The 24406-nt window shown below is 37.5% G+C and overlaps 1 protein-coding gene across 2 annotated transcripts in view; it reads left to right on the top strand.

The window, feature by feature from the left end:
• The first annotated feature begins 10337 nt into the window (after positions 1–10337).
• The window catches only part of Gfral (GDNF family receptor alpha like), a 49556-nt gene continuing 35487 nt past the window's right edge, over positions 10338–24406 (top strand). For both annotated transcript variants that reach the window (NR_153419.1, NM_205844.3), the window contains exons 1-3: positions 10338–10554; positions 15327–15461; positions 18505–18657. Coding sequence is in view for 1 of the 2 variants with exons in the window: in NM_205844.3 (NP_995316.2) it covers positions 10533–10554; positions 15327–15461; positions 18505–18657 (310 nt within the window). In the remaining variant the exon portion in view is untranslated. The remainder of the gene's footprint in view (positions 10555–15326; positions 15462–18504; positions 18658–24406) is intronic.

Genomic DNA, 24406 nt, shown 5'->3' with positions numbered 1-24406 from the left:
ATAAGGATGTTCCCCCCAACTCCCCATCCCATCAGACCTCTAAACTCCCTGGGGCCACCAGAGAAGATCCACCTACCCCTATTCAAGTATTTTATTTAATTATTTAAAAAGTTCACTTTAGTCATCCTCCATTGCTAGGTTTTGTAGCCGGTTTGTGAGTTCCTTTTTCTTTCAAGTGCTCCACCCCTCTTTTTCCACACATTCAATCCCCTAACACTAGGAAAAAAGAAGAAGAAGAAGGAGGGAGAGAGAGAGAGAGAGAGAGAGAGAGAGAGAGAGAGAGAGAGAGAGAGAGAGAGAGAGAGAGAATATCCCAGGATAAAATCAGATATCATCAGACTACTTTCTGCTAATTAGAGGCACCAAGTTCTTTGTGGCAAATTTGATCTTCACCATCAGGATATCTAATTTTGTCTCATCTCTTTGTGCACAACTATTTGACAAGCAGCAACCAACAGTAATCAACCACAACCCACAAACAACCTACCACAATCCACTCTCTCAGGCTCTAACATTTATATACCCTCTGAAGATTGCACAGAATTCCAAATCTCTCTCAGAGAGAGAGAGAGAGAGAGAGAGAGAGAGAGAGAGAGAGAGAGAGAGAAACTATCTGCAGCTATCACACCTCTGTAAGAGTACTAAGCAAATCATTATCAGCTACTGTAGATAATCTGAGGCAGCCCATATCCCACATCTGGAATTATAAAGAAAAGAGATTCTTATAATATTTCTGTTTCTGAAAAAAACTAAAATTTTTACTACAAGGTTTATTCTTGGATGTTTTACTTTTATGTTTGTTTATTTATTTGTATATGGATTTAATTTATTTCTGTACTTATTTACTTAAGTTCTAGGAACCACATACATGCCATTGTCCTTGATAAGCAGATACATTGTTTTGATTGTCTGATTTGGTTTGGTTTGCTTGTCTGTTGTTATTGTTTATTTTTAATGAGCTTCTCATCTTTATCCCATTGCTGAAAAATGTTTTATTGATTTGTAGAAAAGTTACTGATTACTATTTAATTATTTTGTATCCTACTTAGATGTAAGTGGTTATTAGATATTAGAGATGTGGTGGCATCTTGGATTCTTTTAAGGAAATGATCATGTCATCTGCCAGGATCATTTTAAATTTCCTTTTCTCTTTATATCCAGATAGATAGATAGATAGATAGATAGATAGATAGATAGATAGATAGTATATGTGATATATATATATATATATATATATATATATATATATATATATGTAAAACACACATACACGTTTTTTATTATCTAGGTAAGATTTGGGACACTTTATGAAATAAGAGTGGAGAGTGTGGAGACACACATCTTCTTCCATGTTGCAAAAGAATACTCAATATTCCCCATTTAATATAATATTGGTTGTGGTTCTGTCATAAGTAATATGTAACCTTTACATTTATATTTCCACATAAACATCCATTGTCACAGCAGCATTTGTTGAAGAAACTGTCTTTTCTCAATATACTTTTGACACCTACAGTGCATTTCTACAACATCTAATTTCTTTAGAACTTTTGTCCTAAAGCCATGTTGACTTTTTCCTCAAAGTTCTTCCTGTATTCATAGAGATGTTATGTGATTTCTGCACTTAATTCTAATTATATGCTGTACTATACTGTCCCATTGATATATGTTGAACCAACCTTTCATCTCTAGGATAAACCCAACATGTTGGTGAAGGGCAATTATAATGTGTTCTTGAGATCAATTTCCAAGTATTTTATTCTGAAGCTCTTCATCGATATTCATCAGGTAAGTTGGATTATAAGTATTGTCTTTTTTTTTTTGTGCCCTTATCACTCCTTGGTTTGATAATAACACTGACTTTGAACTGTTAGTTTAAGAGGGCCCCTTCTCTTTCTATTTTGTGAAACAGTTCTTTTATTTTGTACACATTTCATCCTTTTAATTCATTCTTTGGTGAACCTCATGTGTGAGTACTGAATTTCTATCATTCTCTTTCTTTACAATCTTTAAATTCAAGACCTCTTCTTCTTTAGTGATTATTGTCACGTGTACATGTTTGTAAATAAGTGCTGAGTTCATTCAGTGTTGCTCACATGTCTATGTGTTTGGGCTGAGCACTTGGGATTGCTTCAGGCAGCCCATCCCTGGAGAAGGCTGACTCCTAGTGAACAGGTTTGAGAAGCATTGCTTTTCTTCTTTTCTGAAGGTAAGCAGCGACTCCGTCGGGTCTTACCATTCCCTTTAGGTTAGATATTTAATTATCTGTCCCATTGCCTGTGGTGGGCCTATATGAGCTGTTTACATCTTCTTGATTTAATTTCAGGAGGGCAAATGTGTTTAGAGATTTATCCATTTCCTACTGCTTTTCCTTTTTTAAAGGGATATAAGTAAGTTTGCAGGCTATTTCTTCTCTAATAAAACTTGGTATTTTACTAGAGCCCGTTAGAGCAATTTTCTTAATTTCTAATCTTTTCTATTTTGGTCCCTTATCTTATCTCATGATTAGTATGCATCGGGCTTTGTCAAATTCACTTATCTCTTCAAATAATTAACTCCTGGACAGATTCTGTGCATTGTTCCTTTGGTTTCCACTTCCCCCAATCTTTAATAGTTCTTGCTGTCTGTTTTATTTGTAGTAGGCTTGTTATTGTTTCTGGGATCTTGTGGCACATCATTCAAATATTTGTTTCTTCTCTTTCTGACTTTTTAATGGCAGTACTTACAGATGACAACTTTCCTCTTAATCCTGCCTAAGCCACATCTCAGACACCTGAAAAAGTCATACCATTATTTTCTCTGCTTTTATGGTTTTTTAGAAAACTTTATATGCCCCAGTACAGGGGAACGCCAGGGCCAAAAAGTGGGAATGGATGGGTAGGGGAGTGGAGGGAGGGTATGGGGGAATTTTGGGATAGCATTGGAAATGTAATTGAGGGAAATTAGGTAATAAAAAAATATTTAAAAAAAAAAAAGAATGTCCTCACTGGTTCTTCAGTGGCCCACAAGTGTTCTTTCTAAAGTATATTGCTTTGCTTCCAGTCACTTGTATTGCTTGTGTGTGTATTCACTGTTTTACTCACTACTGTGTTGATGTGCAGCAACATAAAGAGAAAACATCCTCACAGACAGCAGGGAGGGGAGCTTATAAATCTCAAGTGGGCAGCATTAACCCTCACACTGCGGGCTCTCTAATGTTGAGTTCTACATTTGATTCTTTTGTACTTTTAAACACTTGCTTGGAAGCCTATAATTAGTTTTATGGAGGGTTTTATGAACCATTATGAATAATGTATATTCCCTGCATGTTGTATGAAATATGCTATAAATATCTATTAAGTCCAGTTGAGTTATAAAATTTCACTTTTAGTTTTTGAGTTTAGAAGACCTATCTAACAATAAATATGAAGTGTAGCAGTCTCTGGCCACTACTATAATTATATAGCAAGATTTAGCTGATGTTTGTCTTATGAAAAAAATTAGGATCCCTGATATTCAGTGCATAAGTATTTGCATTTGTTTATTTTTTAAAATATGTAGTGGTCTTCATATTTCCTTGATAATTTTGTGTTTGATATCTTTTCTATCAAATATTTTAATAGTCATACCAGCTTTTTCTTGGCTTCTGTTGGCTGTGTGGATTTTTCCCCTTCCTCTCCTCTCCCTCTCAATTTGTACCTATGTGTGCCTCAAGGGGCCAACAATTCATTCATTCATTTTAGAGCATTTGCAAATTGGTCTTAAGGAGAAAAGCTGGGCTTCCATCTTCCCATATCTAACTAGGGTTGGAAGGATGCCTTTCTAGCCCTTTTGTTGTTTGGTTTCTTAATGTTCAGGACATTTCAACATACTCTCACCATCACATGACCTAAATTATATGGTTTTGCTCCTCTCTGATAATATGGGCACAGTCTAGCTTCATATCCAGATTCATAGAGGTTCTTCCTGCTATGAATTTTCAACTCAAAATAGTTTATGTTAAAAAATATATGTCAAAATTAAACTTGCCACCACTATCAGATGGTGTCACCTGGGGCTTCATTAGCAACAGACTTCCAGATAGGCTTTTAGAAGCTAACCATAGATACAAAAAATGCAAAGAACTAATTTCTACCCTTTGTCATCTCAAGACCTATCACAGAAAATGGTATTTTAGCAAAGTTTTCTATAGGTGTTAGCAATATTTTTATTACCCTTCAGTACTTTGAATTCATCCTAATATTAACCATGGGTAGGTCTGTCTTCTATTGCAGAGGAAGTGTGTGTATGGTGTGTTTATGTGTGTTTGTGTATTTATACATCACAATAGCACTCTAGAGAAGCATTCCTAGGGTTAGAAGGATAACAAATCAATCTGTAGCCTGCTCCATCCCACCTTTGTAAATAAACAAAATGTCATGGCCAGTAGTGTGTGTAATCATCTCCACTCAGCTTTTTACTTTCTTTTAATAGCTTTCCTTATTACCTCTATTTCTTCATTTCCTCCACTTCATGCTATGTTATCTTTTATGATTGCATTTGGCACTATAATGACAGTTTGAATAAACAATAAATAAATAAAGTCATTTAGAAAACCAGGAATTTAAAAGTACTAGAAAATTCAGAGATATGAGTGTTAAGCAAAACTGAGGGGAAAATACAAATGTACTTATATGCATATAGTTTCAGGAAGTAAATTTTTTAGAGTTACTAAAACTATATCACAGATACAAGACTTTAACTTTAAGATATGGAGAAATAACAAATGCATATCTAGAGTTTTCATCTCAAAGATGATGCCCTGTGTAAGTAAGAGCTGTCATGTCCAAATTTCTCTGAGGATGAGATAGGTTATTTTTGTCCAGACATCAGCTGAAGTGTGAGTCACCTTTGTTTATGTATCTTGGGACCCCCAGGTATGCTCTAATAATCCAGTACATGACAGCATACAGATAACTTTTATTTAGAACTTTTTTCCAGAAACTGTTTTGACATTTTATGTTTATTTAGTTCTCTTGATGTTTTCTTGATATCTTGATGTATATCTCAGTCATTGTGATGGTTGCTGTTAATTGCCAACTAGAATAATCTGAGTAAAAGGTCTCTAGGAAACTGCTTTAACTTTGCTAACTGCTACTGAAAGATCTATCCACTGTGGATGATACAGTTTCATGACTATGCTCCTAAACTATATTTGTGGACAGAATGGGCTGAAGAAGAACACAAATCCATTGATCTCCATTCCTGTGGGTATTTCCAGCTACTTCAAGCTCCCATCATCTTGACTTCCTCTATCATAATAGACCATAATCTTGAACGTTATGCCCCATAAGCCCCTTCCCCCTTAAGTTATGTCTGTTACAGCTCCCTTAAGTTGCGGCTATCAGGAAAATAAAGCTACAAAAAACTAATACAGTTACAATTTTCTTAAGGTTAAAAGGTAAATATATTTGAAGTAAGTATAATTGTCCTTTTAATGTTACTAATTCATTGGGCGCTTTGGTGACCCTTAAGTACATTACAGTACTAGTTTTCTTCTCAAGTCAAGGTAGAACTTGGCATTTTTCGTTCCTATTAAGATGTAGTTACTTGCAGAGAGGGACCAGGTTATATTCAAATGATTTATGTGCCAGCTCACTGCCTCTCAAACATAGCCTTTTAATATTGGTCCCTTATTAACTAAGAAGGTAAGAGATCTCTGCTCAGCACGTTATTTCATTTAATTATTTTAAGTGTTAGGGACAAGGTAAGATGAAGCTAATGTCCCACTCAGCATTATTTTGAAAGACTTATTTCTATTTTTTACATACTGTGTATGTCTATGTGTGCATGGCACCTGGGTGAGAATGCCAACAGAGGTGAGAAGATGGCATCGGGTCCCCTTGATCTGGAGTTACAGGTGGTTGTAAGACCCCTAATGTGGGTGCTGAAACCAAACATGTTCCCTCTGGGAAAGCATCAAGTCCTCTTAACCATTGAACCATCTCTCCAGAAACCCTTGGTTGCACTCACTGCTGAGAACTTCACATAGCCTAGAGTTACTTTAAAAACATCTTGGAGTGGTTGTCTAGGAGGTTACTCCTTGGACATATCTGTGATGCATTGTTTCAATTGGCTTAATTGGTGCAGAAGGACCTCACCAGCTTTGGGAAGTATAATCCCCAGGCAGGTGGTCCTGGATTGTATAGGAAAGCTAGCTGACCATGAGTCTGAAAGCAAGCCAGAGAGTGAGCCAGCAATTGGCATTCCTCCTTATGCTTCCATTTCTAGCCTTGAGTTTGCCCTGATTCCTCTTTACAATGAATTATAACCTGGAAATGTGAGCCAAATTCCCCGTTCTCTCCAAATTGCATTGGCCAGAGTGTTTTATCAGGACATCAAACTAAAATTAGAATAGATAGTACCAAAAAAATTACAGTGTTTCCTATTTAGCTAGACAATATTTGAAAATGTTTATGATCAAGAGGATTTGATTCTTATCCATATCCACCCAATGCAAAGAATATTTTAAGTTTGGAAATAAAGTTAAATGAAAAAATAAACAAATGTCTTGTTCTGGATAAAAACACTTCTGTGAGTTTACAAGCAGATGGAAGGAAAGCTGGTCTGGGCTGAAGTAACACATTCACAATGAGAAGAGGGTATTCTCTTGCCAGGAGTTGCACATCATTTAAAAAGAAAACAGGCTCTGGCAGGAAATGGCATCGGACACGTGAAAACTGATGGACAGGCAAAAGGAAATGTGAAACTCATGCTATGAAATAAAAGTCAAACAGCCAACGGACTGGCAAGGAGGATTTGCATCCTGGAGCAGGCATCAGCAACCCTGTCACCTGTGGATTTGAAACCTAAACATTGTAGTTTAGATAGACATCAGATAGGGTTCTACAAAAAGTATTGTGTGTGTGTGTGTGTGTGTGTGTGTGTGTGTGTGTGTGTGTGTGTGTTGCCTAAATGTATGTTGACACCACATGTGAGGTCAGTAGAGGGCATCGGATCCCCTGGAACTATAGTAACTGCCCTACATTGCTGGGAGTAAAATCCCCATCCTCCCTGAGAGCAGCCAGTGCCTTTAAACATTAAGCCAACTCTGCAGCCTTAACAAGTGTCCCACTTGGGAAAGAGAAGAAAGCAATCACATGTGGGGATGGGGGGATGGAGGGACTTGGGAGGGAATGTGGATGGGGTCGGGGGTGGGGCAGAGGGGGATAGAGGGGAACCTGATCTGGTATTGGGTGAGGGAAAAGGACTGAAGCCATGAGGGCCAACAAAAAAAAATGTAAACAGGCAATCTCAGGAAATAGGACATTGGGGAAGGGACCCCCAGAATGCACCAGAGACCTTGGAGGTCAGAGAATCCCAGGACTCATAGGAAAAGACCTTAGATGAAATTCCAAGTAGGAGAGGGAACTTATAGAGCCCCATATCCAGCAGGAAGACATCAAGTAAGGGATGGGGTTCTCATCCCACAGTCACATCTCTGACCCATAATTACAGGGATGGAAATGGAGAGGAGCCTGAGGAAAAGAAGGTCCAGCGACAGGCCCAAAGTGGAATCCAACTCAAGGGAAGGTCCCAAGGCCTCACAAAAAGGGGCCTATCATGACTGCCCTCTGAAAGACCCAACAAGCATCTGAAAGAGTCCGATGCAGATATTTGCACCCAACCAACGGACAAAAGCAGCTGACCCCTGTTGTAGAATTAGGGAAGGCTGAAAGAAGCTGAAGGAGAAGGGTGACTCTGGAGGATACAACTTCTTACACTTGGTTTTCTTATTCTACCTAACAGACCCTTGGGATTGAACTCAGATTATCAAGATTGGCAACAAGTGTCTTAAAACTCTGAGCAAGAATATATATCTGAGTGGGAAGGAAGAGGGGGAGGTAATGAAGACAGAGAGTAGCCTAGAGAGGCAGGCAGAGCATGACAGATAGAGAGATGGTGAGGGAGTGAGATAGTGGAAGATACATGAAGAGTCACAGAGAGAAATGGAGTACTTTAAAAATCAATAGATGAAAAGCAGCTATGCATGCAAACAAGAAAAATATGAAGATTTGTGTTCTTATTTCCATGATGAAATAACTGAACATTTATTTTAGAAATTAAAGACTGGGGACATTGTCAGAAAGCTGAAAAATTTCTGTAACAGGGAGCTAGATGTTTGGCAAGTGGGGAGAGTTGCACTAAGACAGATTTCAATGGCATGTGAATGTTTGCAGGAGCTGTTTCAGAGAGTACAGATGAGAAAGTGATACTGGTGTCAAAAGTCCTGGTCAAGGCAAAAATTAAAACAATGTGATTACAAAAATCACCGGTATGATGGCTATTCTTTCTTGTCAACTTGACTACATCTGGAATTAACTAAAATCCAAAGCAGAAGGGGCACACCTGTGAAGGGCTTTTACTTAGTTTGAAGTAGGAATGTCCACTTCTAATCCGCATCTTTGATGTGGGAAGATATCTTTAATTCAGATCTTTTGAGGTAGGAAGGGTCACCTCTAATCTGATCCATACCTTCTGCTGTACATTTATATAAGGACATGGAAGAAGGAAGCTATTGCTCTTTGTCTGCTTGCTCTTGCTCTCACTGGCAAATCTATTCCTTCACGGGCGCTGAAGTCGGCTTCTTTGGAATTCCAGTGTATATTGAAGAGCAGGTGATATATCCAGCCTCCTGGACTAAACAACTACTGGGTTCTTGAACCTTCCATGGAAACCGTTGTTGGATTAGCTGGATCATAGCCTGTAAATAAGTTAATATATTCCCATTCACAGATAGACAAACAGACAGACAGAGACAGAGACACAGAGCTACACAGAGAGACAAAGAGAGACACACAGAGACAGAAAGATTCTATAAGTTTTAATACTCTAGAAAACCCTGACTAATATGGCCAGTAAATTGAGAAATGCTGTCTTCTCAATTACTTAGATGCGAAGGAAAGATAATTAAACTTAGAGATTGATATATTTACTGTATTTGAGGATCACAATGGGCACCAGAAGGGGAAAATGTGAACAATTGAATAACACAGGGTCCGAGTGGGAGGGAAGGTAATGAAACCAGCAGGAACATGATGGAAATTATAGTAGGCTTTATACTGAAGACTCATCACATAACAGAATGAGCCAGCGTGGGTTGATGAGGAGATCTGTTGGTGCTTAAAAGGGATGCCAGGTTTTATCTTCCAATTATTGCCTCACTGAGATGTATCTCATTTCACACACTGTGTTTGCAACGTTGTGCTGGTACCTCTCCATCAGGAGGTGGAGTCTAGGCTTATTCCCCCTTGGAACTCAGCACAATTTTGCAATTGCCTCTCGCAAAACATTGCAGTGATTTACTTATCCTGATTCTGGAGGCTTCTCATGAAAGTCACTGCTATACTTGTATTTCATTGGGGTTTGTCCACTCTGATTTAGTTCTTACCCCCCGAAAGACAGGAGATTAATTTTTATGTTTCTATATTTCTCCTGTTAAATAAAACTCTGGGTTTAATGTTTTCATAGCAGACTTCTGCTACATAAAATAGACATTCAAGCATAATATGATTTATAACCATGATATAATCAATCCATTTTCAGAGAAGTAATGTCTGATATTAAGTCATCTACAGAGATAATTTATAATGTTATAGTTTCAGTTCATTGGGTTTTAGGAAACCATGCATTCTAAAAACAAAATCTAATTTCTCTTCTTATGTAAAATGAACATTAACAACGTAATAAAAACAGTAAATTATGTGGCTGTGGGAGCAGATGCTTCTCTTTCATTTGCCCATTTTTATTTTAAGTTCTTGCCAACATAATACTTTATTTACTAGACACATATTTACAAGGGAATCAGGGTAACTGTCTCATCACACTTCAAGGAAGTTGTAGACTTAAGTGAGGAATTACAGCATCCAAGACAGAGCAAGGAAGAGATGGTGTATAGTTAACTTCTTGTGAAGAAGTTATGCTTCCTTGAAAGGAGTCATTTTTCACCCTAAGTTTTGAAGAAATGGGGACATGTCACAGAAGTGGCACCGTTTTAAATCTTCTTGGGGTTTGAAGCATCTGTAAACATAAGACATAATCAGTATTCTCATTTGGATGTAACTTGGATTTGCAATCATTTCCCTTGGTTGCCTTTGTTCCTTTTCTGTATCCTTATATTGCTTACATTATAAGCAATTGACTTAATGAGAACTTTTCATGAATAGGGGACCTCATGGTCAAATTTCTTGGAAGACTGTTACATTCAGAGGCAAAGCTTAGTGTTCTAGTGGATGTGCGGAGAATACATTATTTCCCCCTGTTATTTGGTTTGCAGACTCTCCTGAAAGGATAATATCCTGGGTTCGCAAGCTGAGGAGAACAATTGAATTTGAATACAATTAGGAAAGTTCACAGCTCAAAACAAACTGGTGAGGAACAGCTGACACCAGAAGCTGACTCTAATTGGCTGGCTCTTAGGAAGCAAAACCTTTACACAGAAACTTCAGTTGGGATGTTGGTTGGTGTCAGTTCATCCGCCTTTCTCCCAGGGAGACCATCTTGAGTTGTCCAACATGCTAGTGTTCATTTTCCTGGGTAAGTCAACTGTGCTGCTAGCCCTGAATTTGTTGCAATATTAACTCTTTATAAACTGAATGCTGTTATCATCTAGAGTAAGCTTATGGGGGTATGTAATAAGAAATGCCAACTATGTTACTAACTTGTACTTCATTATTATTTAGTGCTTTTGAGAAATGTATACTTACCTGCAGTCACTTTTTCTTACTTGATAGAAAATAAAACATGAGCATTTCATTGCTCATCACGTTGTTCCTGGTACTGCAAAGCAACCTAAATGACTTACCTATTTATTAAGATCTATGCAGTGCCTACATGTGCAAGACTATCTTGAAAATAGAATTGTCCTGTATATACTTGCAAGTTAATGGATGACAAAGTTTTGACTATCTGTTTAGCCTCAAAAGCAGATTATAAAAACTAGAGCTATACAAACTGACCCATCTAGTTTTCAACCTTAACAATCAGGATCCAATGAGTAGACCAAAGATGCTGCGTTCTGCCTCTTGAGTAACATTCATGGCCCACAGGTAAAATGTGGGCTTAGCTCTCTTGTGTTGAGTTGTTATAAAAGGTTGGTCCAAGTCATTTTCACTTAACAGAGAACCCACAAAAATATTCTTGGCAGATATATGATTGATGAAGGTTAATATTTTCTTTAGGCTATGTTAGAGTCTATGTCTCAATTTCAGGATGAGGGATAATTGTGATCATACAAGATATTACTAAACAAGACCAGAATATTTTCTGAACTATTATTAGCTACAGTGGTTGATGAATGGTGCTAAATAAGAGCCAGGAAATAATGTAAGTTATTCCAAATTACATTTTTTTAAAGGGAAAAGCAACATAAATCAAATCCAAGAAAATTAGCCAGGAAGTAACGGATCCTTTGCACATTTTCAGTGTCTCTATGGAAATTCTTGTGTTGAGAGATTTTGCTTCTTCTCATTCTTATAATGTTTCTTTACTTCTTTATTAGTTTCTAGTATTTATAGTTTTGTTTTAAAGATAAATCTAGGAGTTTTCCATTTTTGCAGCAATATATCACATTACACAAACGATATCACTACCTCCCCAAGGTTCTCAGTGACAAGGCTGTGGCTATTTGCTTTCATCTTTTCAAAATTAGCACAGAAACCAGGTTGCGTGAAAAAAAGGAAATTATTCCTAACATTGTTAGAATTGAAAATCTCTGCATACCACAGAGCTCTTGTTCAGCATCAAATAATTACATGTTACGACAAAGCCAATTCCTGTTGCCCAAAACCATGGGGGAAATTATGACTTTATTAATGAGCTTTATATATCCTTAAGAGGATGATACAGTTTATAATATCCTTTGTCTTCCTACTTTTAATATCAAATTATTTTTCACTGAACAACAGTGGAATTTTTGACAAATCTCATTTCAGATATTGAGCCATAAATCATAGCCAGGAACAAGTAAGGCAGAGTAAGGAAAGAGAAAGCTGTTTTTTGGATTCTTGTGGGCCAAATCATTAAGATGACTCCTTTAGTACATTATTAATTATATTTCAGTATGAAATTCAAGTGGAATTTTCAGCAAGAAGTAGAGAAGGAGAAAGGAAGTAAGGCAGATTTAGGAAAGAGATCACACAGGATCACCACTCTGTGGAGCTGGCAAGGGTGACATGTGACCAGATATGAGCTTTCTGAGGTGTTCACAAGATGGCACACAACCACAACCGCAATGACAACACTGGAAAATCTGAGACAGAGATCATGAGTTGAAAACCAGGGGTAAAAAAATCTGGAATAAATGATGAGTTTATTACTAGGATATGCTATAAATGGAAACACTGTATTCAAAACAAACAAATCACCAAAAGATAAAGTAAAAATAGCCAATAAATGCCATTTTCCTTATACATCAAGCATTAATCATAATTTAGAGTCTTTGGATCTCTGAATTAATACAAGCCACCTTGTACTTTCACTGAAAAAATTAGCTGTCTTGCAATGTGCTCACCAACTTGAAGTGCAGGAGACTATTGACGAGATGAGTTTGTCCACAAGCATATGAAAAAATTTGAATTGTTTATGCCATCTTCCAAACTAGCCTTCAGCAAGGCAATTATGACTGGGATATTTGGGGAGACAGTTCAGTGGGTGTAGAGCACTTGTTGCTCTTGAGAGGATCCAAAATTTATTCTCAGCACCAACATGGTAGCTCACAACCAACCATAACTCAAGTTCCAGAAGATGCAATTCCTCCTTCTGGCCTTTACAGGCACCAAGCTTGTACATGGCTACTCATACATACACGCAGGCAAATTCTAACAAAGATAACATAAAATAATTTTAAAAAAAAAAAAGAAAGAAAATGTTGAAAGAGAAAACTACCAATGAGCTAAACACATGGGCCTAGCCTTCCAGTATAGAAACTCAAGAAGTAGTATATATGGCCCAGTCAATTTTCTTGCATTCTTCTTAGAAAACAGGGTTTGGGAAGAGGTAACACAATGATTTACTTACTGCCTTATTACTCTACAATGCCCCTGGTGATTCATAATTAACTCCCTCTTTTAAAATAACAAAACCACTTGACTCAAACAAAGTTTGTAATTCATATCCCTGACTCAATTGTGATTCTTAGACTTTTCTATGAATTGCACAAGCAAGTATCTTTATGCATGTTTGAAAATAGAAATTAGTTCAACTGTAAAATACACTCAATTAGGAATGCTATTTTCTTGATTGTTTTTAGAAAACTCTGAAAATAACTTGTAAATGTTTGCATGGCGAATTAGTTATTTGTGTAGATATTTACTAAGAGCTATGTCTAATGTAAGTCAGTGTATATTAGTTGGTACCCATAACATGCATTTATATGTTGGGAATACAATCCTGAATGGCACCTGTAAGCCTGGTCAGTAAACCTAGAGAACATAGTATCTTAGATGAGCCTATGAATACACACAGCAGGGCGAGAAATTCTACACTCTTGGGATATCTAAGCTCCTAGGGAGACAAAAGAGGCGTATTTGTCCATTTTGGTTGTAGACAAAAGAAAGTAGGAAGTTAAGAGTTCTTTGTAACATTGATAATAATTATGATCCCTCTTAAAGAAGAAAGTGTTATTCTAGAGGACAAGAATTAGAGAGTGTGTTAACTGTAGACCAGAGAGTAGTCCACAAAGGGACATGGAACACTGCAGAAAGTTGTGACACTTCTGGGTTGTATGTGATAAGAAGTATGAAAGCCATTTTATACGGAGTCATGAAAGAGACCAAGAAAAGAAACAGCAGTACTGAAAGTGCATGGCATAGATACGGTGACATAAGGAACTACTCTGAGTCAAACAAACCAGACGGCAAGCAACTGGACCGAAAAAGATGTTCTACGGCTCAAAGTATAAAGGCACAAACTTTGCAAGAATATGTATGGGAGAGTGAAGTGGAGAATGCATGAAAAAGTCTTTCATGAATTGTCTGGATGCCTATATTAATGCTGTTGCTGCTGATGTAGTATAGCGGTTTACCATATAGTAGAGGTTAAGTATATCTGCAGCTGGAGTCTTGTCTAGAGCATGCAGATAGAGGAAGTAGCTTTTTATCGGGCTTGGTGTTGAAATTACTAGGCTTAAAGTATATATTAGAGGATCATTAGTCTAGATATTTTACATCAATCCATGAGAGGAATGAGATTCTCAATGAAAAGTGGGGGTGGCGGGGAGGGGAAGAACAAGAAAGATAGATCTTAAACAGAGCACTAAACATGGCAGATAGGTGTCTATCTCTCTGTCTTTCTGTCTCTGTCTGTCTCTCTGTCTCTGTTTCTCTCTGTGTGTCTCTCTCTGTCTGTCTTTCTCTGTCTCTCTCTGTTTCTCTTTCTCTCACTCTGTGTGTGTGTGTGTGTGTGTGTGTGTGTGTGTGTGTGTGTGTGTATAAGGTGATTAATCATCAAGAGACCTGGAAGAGACCATTTCCAGAGGAAGAGACAGACTCCAAACCAAAGGAATCATCAAAATAACCAGAGGTTGACAGATGAGACAGTCTTGAAAGGGTTGCATTTGATGTGAAGAAGGTGATTAAAGACTTTTTTTAGAAAGTAATTTAAGGGTGGGAGAGATGACCCAGGGGTTAAAGGTTCCTGCTGTTCTTCGTGAGGGTGCAAGCTGAGCTCCCACAGTCCTTTGGGCAGCTTGCAGTCACCTTAACACCAGGTCCAGGGGATCTGACTCCCTCTTCTGGCCTCCATGAGCACCCACAAACATGTGCATAAGTGCATATACACATAAATTAAAATGGATATCTTTCTAGAGGTTGTTTTGATAGAACAATAGTAATAACAATATTGTAAGCCAAAGAATAAATGGAAGGTGAGGAGCAGAGAAAGCAAATAATAATCTTGGTTAAGAATCTTTTGCTTTTTGACTTTGGGAGTGGGGGCACAGTTTCGAGACAGAATTTCTCTGTGTAGCCCTGGCTGTACTGGAACCTACTCTGTAGACCAGGCTGGCCTCGAACTCAGAGATCCACCTGCTTCTTCATTCCAAGTGCTAGGGTTAAAGATGTGCGCTACCACTGTCCAGAATTACTTAAGGATCTTAACAGCATAACAACAAGCGAGGATGTGTTTTTCTGTGCTTTGTGGACTTAGACTTCTTTGGTTATAGATCTAGGAATGGTAAGGCTCCATCTAGTTCCAGTGGTGGGCTTTTGCTTTTTGTTTTTGTTTGTTTGAGAATCTTCCTCACTGATTTCCACAAAGGATAACATTGCAAACGTGTTGTTTTCTTGTTATTGTTCTCTCTGTTGTTCAAGCTGTTACGTTAAGCTCAGAAAATGAATCCTCTTCCCAAACAAATGATTGTGCACATTTAATACAGAAATGCTTGATTGATGCAAATGGCTGTGAGCAGTCATGGAGATCAATGGAAGACACCTGCCTTACTCCAGGTAAAAACCCAGTATTAAAAGTCCATCCAAATGATTTCTTCTTCCCAACATAGGAATGAGATTTAATATTATCTTATAGAATCATATGAGCTAAATTATTTTTACTTTTAAAAATCTCCACTTAATCTTGATACTCACTTGGCTCATTGTCAGTAAACTTTGTTGTAAAACTATACTCTTAATTATTAATGAGCCCTTATATAGTGACATTGAGAGTAGATTTTATGCAAAATTTCAAGTTATTATTTTTTCTCTACAAATCCTACAATATATGACTACTTCTCAAAACATGACTAAAATTTTACAAATAATGTATTGCTTTGAATATGTTAATTGTCCATGATAAAATAGAAAAATTATTTGTTATTAAAAAATCTTATTTGTACATTTATTATGTATTTTGTATACTATTTTCTATTCCTACTGTGTCATAGAAAAATTAAAATATCTTAAAGACTTGTATAGCGTAAACATTTGAAGAGAGGGTCAGGATTCTAGCAGAGATTGTAGTAGCTGCAAGAACATGTAAGACGTGAGCAGGCAGAGAGAGATGACAAAATGAAGACTGAATTCTACCTCAGCTTGCAAGAGCAGACTTCTGTCTGAGAGGAGGCATCCAGAGGCCCAGTCACTGAGCATCCTGAAGGGTGCAGAAGATGAGTGACACTGTGCAGAGGCTGAGAGGTTTTGAGATTGAGAGTTGGGAAGGAGGAGGCCATGAGAGTATTTTAGCATTTGCTAAAAGTCAACTCTGTAATAGACCAATAATATACACATTCCCTTAGTCTTGTTATGCCAAAGACTTTTAAAAACTTATATTCTACCATTATGATAAATTTGATTCTCTTTGTAGTGTGATTATTATAATTAAACATTTCATGAATATTTTACAAATTTAGTGAGATATTAAAAGGGGGAATGAAAATGTATTACATGTCATAATGTTTCTTCACTCTGCCTATAAATATTTGAGCTGGATCCCATTTTGGGCCTGTCGCTGGACCTTCTTTTCCTCAGGATCCTCTCCATTTCTGTTCCTGTAATTTATACATGTCCTTTTGGGTCTGGATTATCACACTCAGGATGATATTTTCTAGTTCCATCCATTTGCCTGCAAAACTCAGGATGTCCTTGTTCTTAATAGCTGAGTAGTATTCCATTGTGTAAATAAACCACATTTTCTGTATCCATTCTTCTGGCATGGACATCTAGGTTGTTTCCAGCTTCTGGCTATCACAAAAAAGTCTGCTATGAACATAGTGCAACATGTGCCCCTTTGGCATGGTGGGGCATCTTTTGGGTATATTCTGAAGAGTGGTACAGCTGGGTCTTCAGGTAGATCTATTTCCAATTTTCTGAGGAACCTCCAGATTGATTTCCATAGTGGTTGTACCAGTTTGCAATCCCACCAGCAATGGAGGAGTGTTCCTCTTTCTCCACATTCTCGCCAACATGTGTTGTCACCTGAAGTTTTGATCTTAGCCATTCTGATCAGTGTAAGGTAGAATCTCAGGGTCGTTTTTATTTGCATTTCTCTGATGATTAAGGTCTTTGAACATTTCTTTAGGTGCTTCTCATCCATTCAAGATTCCTCAGTTGTGAATTCTCGGTTTAGTTCTATACCCATTTTTTTTATTGGGTTTTTGTTTGTTTGTTTGTTTTTTTGTTTTTTGTTTTTTGTTTTTTGTTTTTTTTTTTTGTTTTGTTTTTTTTTGGTGGTTAGCTTCTTGAGTTCTTTATATATTTTGGATATTAGCCCTCTATCGGATGTGGGGTTAGTGAAGATTTTTCCCCAATCTGTAGGTTGCTGATTTGTCTTATCGACTATGTCCTTTGGTTAAGGCAACTTTAAATGTACAATTATCTAACCCAGTGCTTATATATTTGGTGAGAATAAAATATTTTAAGAAAAGATCAAAAACTTATTTTTGATGATAAAATGTGTGTCTATAATTGTTAATGCAACTTTAAATGTGGTGTTAAAATATACTTAATATTTCATGAAATAGAACTAATTTATTTATGTTAGTATATCAATCTGAGTCATTTGCAGTAAACTACAATATTTAAGAAATCACTTGATAAGTAAAGCGGAGAGAAATATCCAAAAATATACACATAAAATAATTCAATTATTTTTTTTTTCAAAATAAGAACTGAAAAAAGATTTAGGGTAGAGGCAAGCTAATTTTCAACCAGAAAATAAAATAATAATTATAAATGACTTTCTATTCAATATTATTTATAAAATGCTTTATAGGCATTAGGAGAACTTTAACTTTTCATAAAAAATTAGAATTAAAGTACAATATAATAGCAAGTTATTACACAAGAGCAAACAAAACAGTTAATTTGATAGGATAGCTTAGATTAGACTGTGACCAAGTCACCATGTGTAAGATCAGCTTTAATATTATGGAGCAGCAACTATGGGAATTCTACTACATGGAACATCATGTAAGATACAGAAATGTTTGAAGCATTTTAAAAAGCATTCTATGGGGAAACACTAAAAATCTATACTTTGCTTTCAAAGGTCATTTCTAGAGACAGTTTCACAGCCGACTCCTTGGTATTCTGGCTCTTGTACACCTTGCCCTCTTACATGATAGTCCCTGAGCTATAGATGCAGGAGCTGTGATATAAGTGTTTCCGTTGAAGCTGGGATCCGCTGGGGCTGGGATCCTCGTGATCCATTGATCTCTGGATTGTGTCCAATTGTGGTTTTCAGTGATATTCTCCATTTACTGTAAAGAGAATCGTCTTGCGAATCAGCAGTTAAGAACCTGGCACTTTGAGTATTGTCCCCATAACAAACTTAATATTCATATTAAAATGCATCCCATAGGCAATAGTATTCTCATTTCTTGTTAAAAATCTGGGAGGGGTGGTTACTTTTATGAAGAATCGTTAGAAAAACAAGATAATCTCACTAAACTCATTGATTTCTTGGGTTGATATATTAAAAGCACTTTAGGAAGAAGAAATGAAAATTTATATCCAGACTAATATCTTCAGTGTTATATGTGATTATGAAATCCAGGTGACTCCTGCAAGATAAATAATTCACTACATTGTAACCTGAGTATCCAGGCTTTGGTGGAAAAAAATTTCCAATTTAAAGAGTGTCTTTGTATGGATGACCTCCACTGTACAGTAAACAAACTTTTTGGAAAAAAGTGCACCAATAAGACAGGTAATATTTGTTGATCCAACTCTTTATTTCAAACCTAGACCCTACTCAATCAATATGTGTTCATTTGTTGTACATTCACTGTATTTAAATTGCTAACATTTTAGTGATATGTCTTAGTTAAAGCAGAATATTGACATTTTTATATTGCTAATTCTGTTAATGGTCTAATGCTGGCTATTAACATATATGGAATATACATTCTTCTTTATACTTCAGAACAGTATAGAAAGAACTGACACTCTCTCTTCAATTACTGGTTTAAATATTCAGTATTATATCTGCACAATTCATCATGGGATAGATAAAATGTAAACTTGTATGTCTAATGTCATAGAACTGGCCTAGTTTCTGTGTTTTTGTAGTTTGTATTTTCCATTTGATATATTGATATTAGAGTTGGATTACTTAGTTTCTATGTGACTCTTTATGACTTCTGTCTCTGTAGATCTCTGTAATATGCTGCTGCTGTTAACATTTTCTGATTGTCTTTTAAAATGTCTTTAGAGGTTGTCCTGGTATCTTCTTTTTCATTCATGTACTGATTGTTTGTTTTCATGTACATGTGTGCACATGGGTGTGTGTGTGTGTGTGTGTGTTCTTTCTCATAAATTAGCCTTCATTTTCAACTTTCTTTTTTATTTTCTCAACGAAAATCGCAACAAGTGCTCATCTGCGGATGAATTGCCTGTAACAAACCCCTCCTTACATCAAGGCTCAGGGAACACTGAGGAAGAGAGAGGAGAAAGAATGTAAGTGCAGAAGGGTGGAAGGGAGAGGTGTTAAATGCTGTCCTCTGGACAAGATTGAGCTGATAGTCAAGTCAATCCACACCAGCTATGGGTGCCTGCTCAAGATCCATTCACAACAAAGCCATTAACGTCTCAGCCTAGATAGGAGAGAAGCTCATGAAGCCCCGCCCCTAGCACAGGAGCAGCCTTTGGTGGTTAAGAAGGGAGAAAGAATCACCTTTGTTTGGAAATAGTTTGTCCAGATCCCAGTGGGTGTTTCCATACCCATTTTCCAGATAGCATTAATTTGACTCATGGAGCCTTTGTACCCAGTTTAGGTAATCTTATAAAGAGTCTTGATGGCATCATTCTCAAGAAATATGTTTGACAACCTTTCAAACAAAAAATTGACAACTTTTTTTTCCAAGAGGGGAAAAAGCAGGGCACAATTGTAGTTAGGTCAAAGTAAAACCAAACTCCAACAATGTAACTAACTCAGTGTCTGAGTCTGGGACTTACTCCTAATCTTCTGGCCTCCACGGAGCTTGGGAAGCTCCACATTACAGCCTTTGCCATCTTCAGTACATACAGATCACCTTGTAGCCTAGTTCCAAGCATACTGTTATATTTTGGTGGACATCTCATGATCCTAGTATCTCCAATATGCTGCGATATCTGCTGTATCTGAGGCAGAGCATCCATCAATAGACCCATGGCTTCTCTGGAGGTATTTGAAACCTGCTACTTGGTGTCAAACCTCAGCTTCTCTCCATGACCCCTTCAATCCTTGGACCTCCACTTCAACTAAAGCTGAACCTTGACAAATGGCCTTCTGGATTCTTGATAAGACTATCCTAGCCACATGGTGTCAAGCCTCAGCTGCTCTTCAATGACTGCTTCCTGCCTTCAAAACAAAAACAAAACAGAACAAATATGTGGCAGTCTCTTACATGTCACCAAGCTCAGCTGCCAGCATGAGATATAGCTTTTACTCTCCTGAACTATGGCCCTGAGGTACTTCTCAGGTTTCACCTGAGTATTGCTGGTCTCTTGTTAATAACAGCTGATTTTTCAGCCCTGGAAACCAACATCTGGTGTCCTAGGAAAGCAAAGTTTCTACTTCAGTAGTGATGCTTTCTTGTTAATTGCAGCCTATTTGTCAGCTCTAGCTGAACAAAACCACAGATTCTTAACTCAAATTATAACACAAATGGAATCTTGATGGATCATAAACTTCTGTCTGAAACTTCACAAGCCACCCTTCATTGTCTGTATTGTTCTCAGTCATACTTGGCAAGCTCCCACAGAACAGGTCACTAAGCTCTGAGCACTCAATGGCCTTTCCAGCCCCAAATTACAAAGGCTTCTCTAATAATCCCACGAACACATGAATAGATCCATCACAACAACATCCTAATCGCTGGAAACAATTTTTCTCCTAGTTTGCTTTCTGCTACCGTAATAAATACAATAACTCGAACCAACTTGGGGAGGAAAGGGATTATTTGGCTTATACTTTAGAGTCTATCACCAAATCAAGCTCAACGGAGGAACATAAAGGCAGGAAACAAAAGAGATTCAGAGGAAGAGTTAGTCTTCCTGGCTTGCTTCCCATAGCTATCTCAACCTGCTTTCTTGGACAACTCAGGATTATCTGCCCAGGGATGGCAACACTGACAGTAGGCTGGACCTTCCCCCATCAAACATTATTGAAGAAAGTATCCTGTTGTGGTTTGGTCTGCTGTGTATTATAATGCTAATTTATATACCTATGTAAGTCTATGCCCATGAGTGACTTCTCAAATTTACAAGCTTTTGTTGTGCAAACCTTGTCCCTTGATTTAAGACTATTGGTTAAATAAAGTTGGCCATGGCACATTACTGAGGGACTAGAGGAAGGTGAGTTTGGAATGACCCAGTTGTGGGAGAGGGAGAGAAGGGAGGAGGAGGAATGAGAGAGAGGACAAAGCCACCGTGAGGGGAGAGGAGCCGTGAGCACATGGACAGGAGAAACAGCAAGTATCTGGGGTACACCCCTGGGGAGGTACCCAGGCCAGCAGTTAGAGGAGTACATTAGGGGTGAACCCCAGTAATTATCAGAGCCAAATAAAATAACCACAGTCTGAGCCTCGTTTATTTGCAAGCTAGTTGGGTGTAGCTTAAATTGGCTGTATTAAAGTGTCGCACAAACTTCCCTGCAGACTCTTCTGATGGAGACATTTCTCAGCCGAGGTTCTCTTTCTCCAGAAGACTCTAGCTTGTAACAGGTTGACAGAAACTATTGAGCACGAGTATATTCTGATTAGTGTGACCTCCACAGTATCTAATCAATTTCTCTTCCGTCCTATTAACGTTCTTTGTGAATGTCTTTCTTCCATTCATTTTCTTTCCTTTTTCTTTCTTTTTCTCTCCCCACTGAGGTTTACCAGGGTCATTTGTGTAGCCATAGGCTTGGAACCATTTATTAGAGCCTGTCCTCAATATGGAGCCACAACTGAAGACCATGACAGCGCCTCCCCCACAATCCATCATTAGCCAAGAGTTCAGCAGGGAGTGTTAATCCCTGAACACCTCTCCATCCATGATTGACTGTTGACCAGCTCAGTGTTATGTAGGCTCATTGTGGACAACCATCACGCTTAAGAGATCATATTTGCAGGGGCTGTGCCTTTCCCAAAGGCAACAAACATTTCATGGCCCTTCTCCACATCTTGGTTTGTGCACTCTTTCTCCTCTCCCTAATGTTTCCTAAGGCCTAGGGGGAGGAGTATGAGTGCCCTATTTAGGAATGAACACTTATCTGTCACTAATTCTCAATGCCTTATGCAGCTCTCCATCTCTGCAGTCAGTCATGACTGTTCATAAGAAAGAACAGCTTCTGAAAATAGAGATGAAAGTAGAATTTGTGGATATAAACAAACATTTGGTAATCGCTGATTTGCAGTTTTCTTTTTTCTCATATGAACATTCAATATTGTGATTTTCCCCCTAAGCACTATCTTAGCTACAACCACAGATTTAATGTGCTCTTTATAAAAGTTTAGTCCTTTCAAACTATTCTCTTCCTTTCCATCACTCTAACGTACAATTTATTATGAAGGTTTTAAATTCTCAGATACCTGAGATTTCCTAGATACCTTTCTGATTGATTTCTAGCTTAATTCTCATGTTAAGTACTCTATTTCAGATTACCTTAATCCATAATTAAAGTGAAAAATGCCAAGGATCCTTTGCAGGCTGTGCTGTGTTCTACATAAGAGTCATGCACTCATCTAAAATAAACATGAACAAGGAGTACTTGACATCATACCAGAGGAAATAATTGTGACTTTAGGAGAAGGAAGGTGAACTGGGCTCATAGGTAATAAAAGGAAGCAGCAAACATTTGAGGAACAACAAATTCTTTGTCGTGCTGGATTGTAAGATGGAGAGACATCACAAGATCATGTGAGAAAGAAACCAGATGCTATAAAGCCAGGAAACTGAGCTGGTCTTTCAAAGAGATTAGATTTAATGCTTTGCTGTGAGGAGCTGTTGTGCACTTAACAGATAAATGTAGAACTGACTTTTCAAAAAGAAAATGACACTTCTGGGGATTAGAAGAGAATGTAAAGAAAAAAGTGCAACGTGATTGCTATGAGAACTTAAGTGTTTGCACAGAACACTGTGGATTTGCAGAATTCTCTTCTATTAAGGATAGAGACTAATTCTTTGTTCTCCTCTGAGTAAGGATCGCTAAGGGATATAAGTGATGGCCCAGGTAAGTCAGTGTCCTGCTAGGTAAACACAATACCTAGAAGAGCGTGGTAAAGGTAGGCTCTCATTCAATGGTACTCACAACTGTTACACAATTGTAATGATTGTGCAGCAAAAACATGTTGGATGGTGGACCAATATAAAATTTGTTAGATTCTGGATATATGTTTATATTCGTGAACCACATGGGAATGCATGAACAAGAGTTAAAGTTGATCCTAAAGGTTTTTGGGTCTTTTACTTTTATTAGGTTTTCTTTGTATATTTTGGGGATTTTTTTTCAGTCACTAACTCCAATGATACCATTGTCATTCTTTTCAGTAATGTGGACAGTTCCTGGAACTGAAAAGGCTTTAGCACAGGATGGAGATATCCAGATCCAATATGTACATTTTGAGTCTGTTTACTAGATATGCAAATAATCTCAAGTTCTGTGAACTGTATATATGATTCCATGTATAACACGTAGACATGAAATTTGCATAGAAGATGCAAATTATGTTAAAGAATGTGTATGGGAGGGACGAAAGAAGCATATGGGTCTCATGTGAATCATCCAGTTGATAACAATAAAATGATTATAAAGTTGATGGTTTCTTGAATGTTTTAGTCCATAGCACACACTTGTCAGTTTGCTGCAAGTTGTGGCATTTAACTGTATTAGCAAGTCTGGGTTTATATTTTAGGAAATCTGTATAACTCACTAAAATCTACTTATTGTTTGTTGGTTGGTATATTGATTGATTGATGTATTAATTGGCATTTTATTTAATATGGTGTAGTAACACATAATAGATGTCAGCTCTTAGTCAGAAAGATAGGAGGTTGGGGTCAAGAAGAAATGATTTTTGAACTAGTCAATAGAAAACAAGAAATGCACAGTAACCAGCTGGGGCAATGCAGTGTCACTGAGGTTGGGACATGCAGCACTAGGAAGAACTTGCCTAGGTTGTACAAGTGTTTGTGTGCAGTGGGCTGATGAGCAAGGCGCAGAGACAACCCAGGAAGGACAAGCATAGTCATGAGAGGATGCTTTTAAAATGAAATTATGGTCACAATGCTTTCTTTAACTCTGTTCGCACACCTCTGTTGTTTCTTGATTTTTATGTTGGCTTCAGTTATGTTTATTTCCTCTGAAACTGTGGGATTCCAGCAGCAAGGATTGAAAACCACTATTCTCAAATATGCTACCTGGTACCCAGTAAAAACCCAATTAATGCTTTGGAATGAAAGATTCTGTCACTGAAAACTTCTAATTCTACAAT

This window comes from Mus musculus, chromosome 9 (assembly GCF_000001635.26).
Source record: "Mus musculus strain C57BL/6J chromosome 9, GRCm38.p6 C57BL/6J".
Taxonomy (NCBI): domain Eukaryota; kingdom Metazoa; phylum Chordata; class Mammalia; order Rodentia; family Muridae; genus Mus; species Mus musculus.
This window is presented reverse-complemented; position numbering and strand designations above follow the sequence as displayed.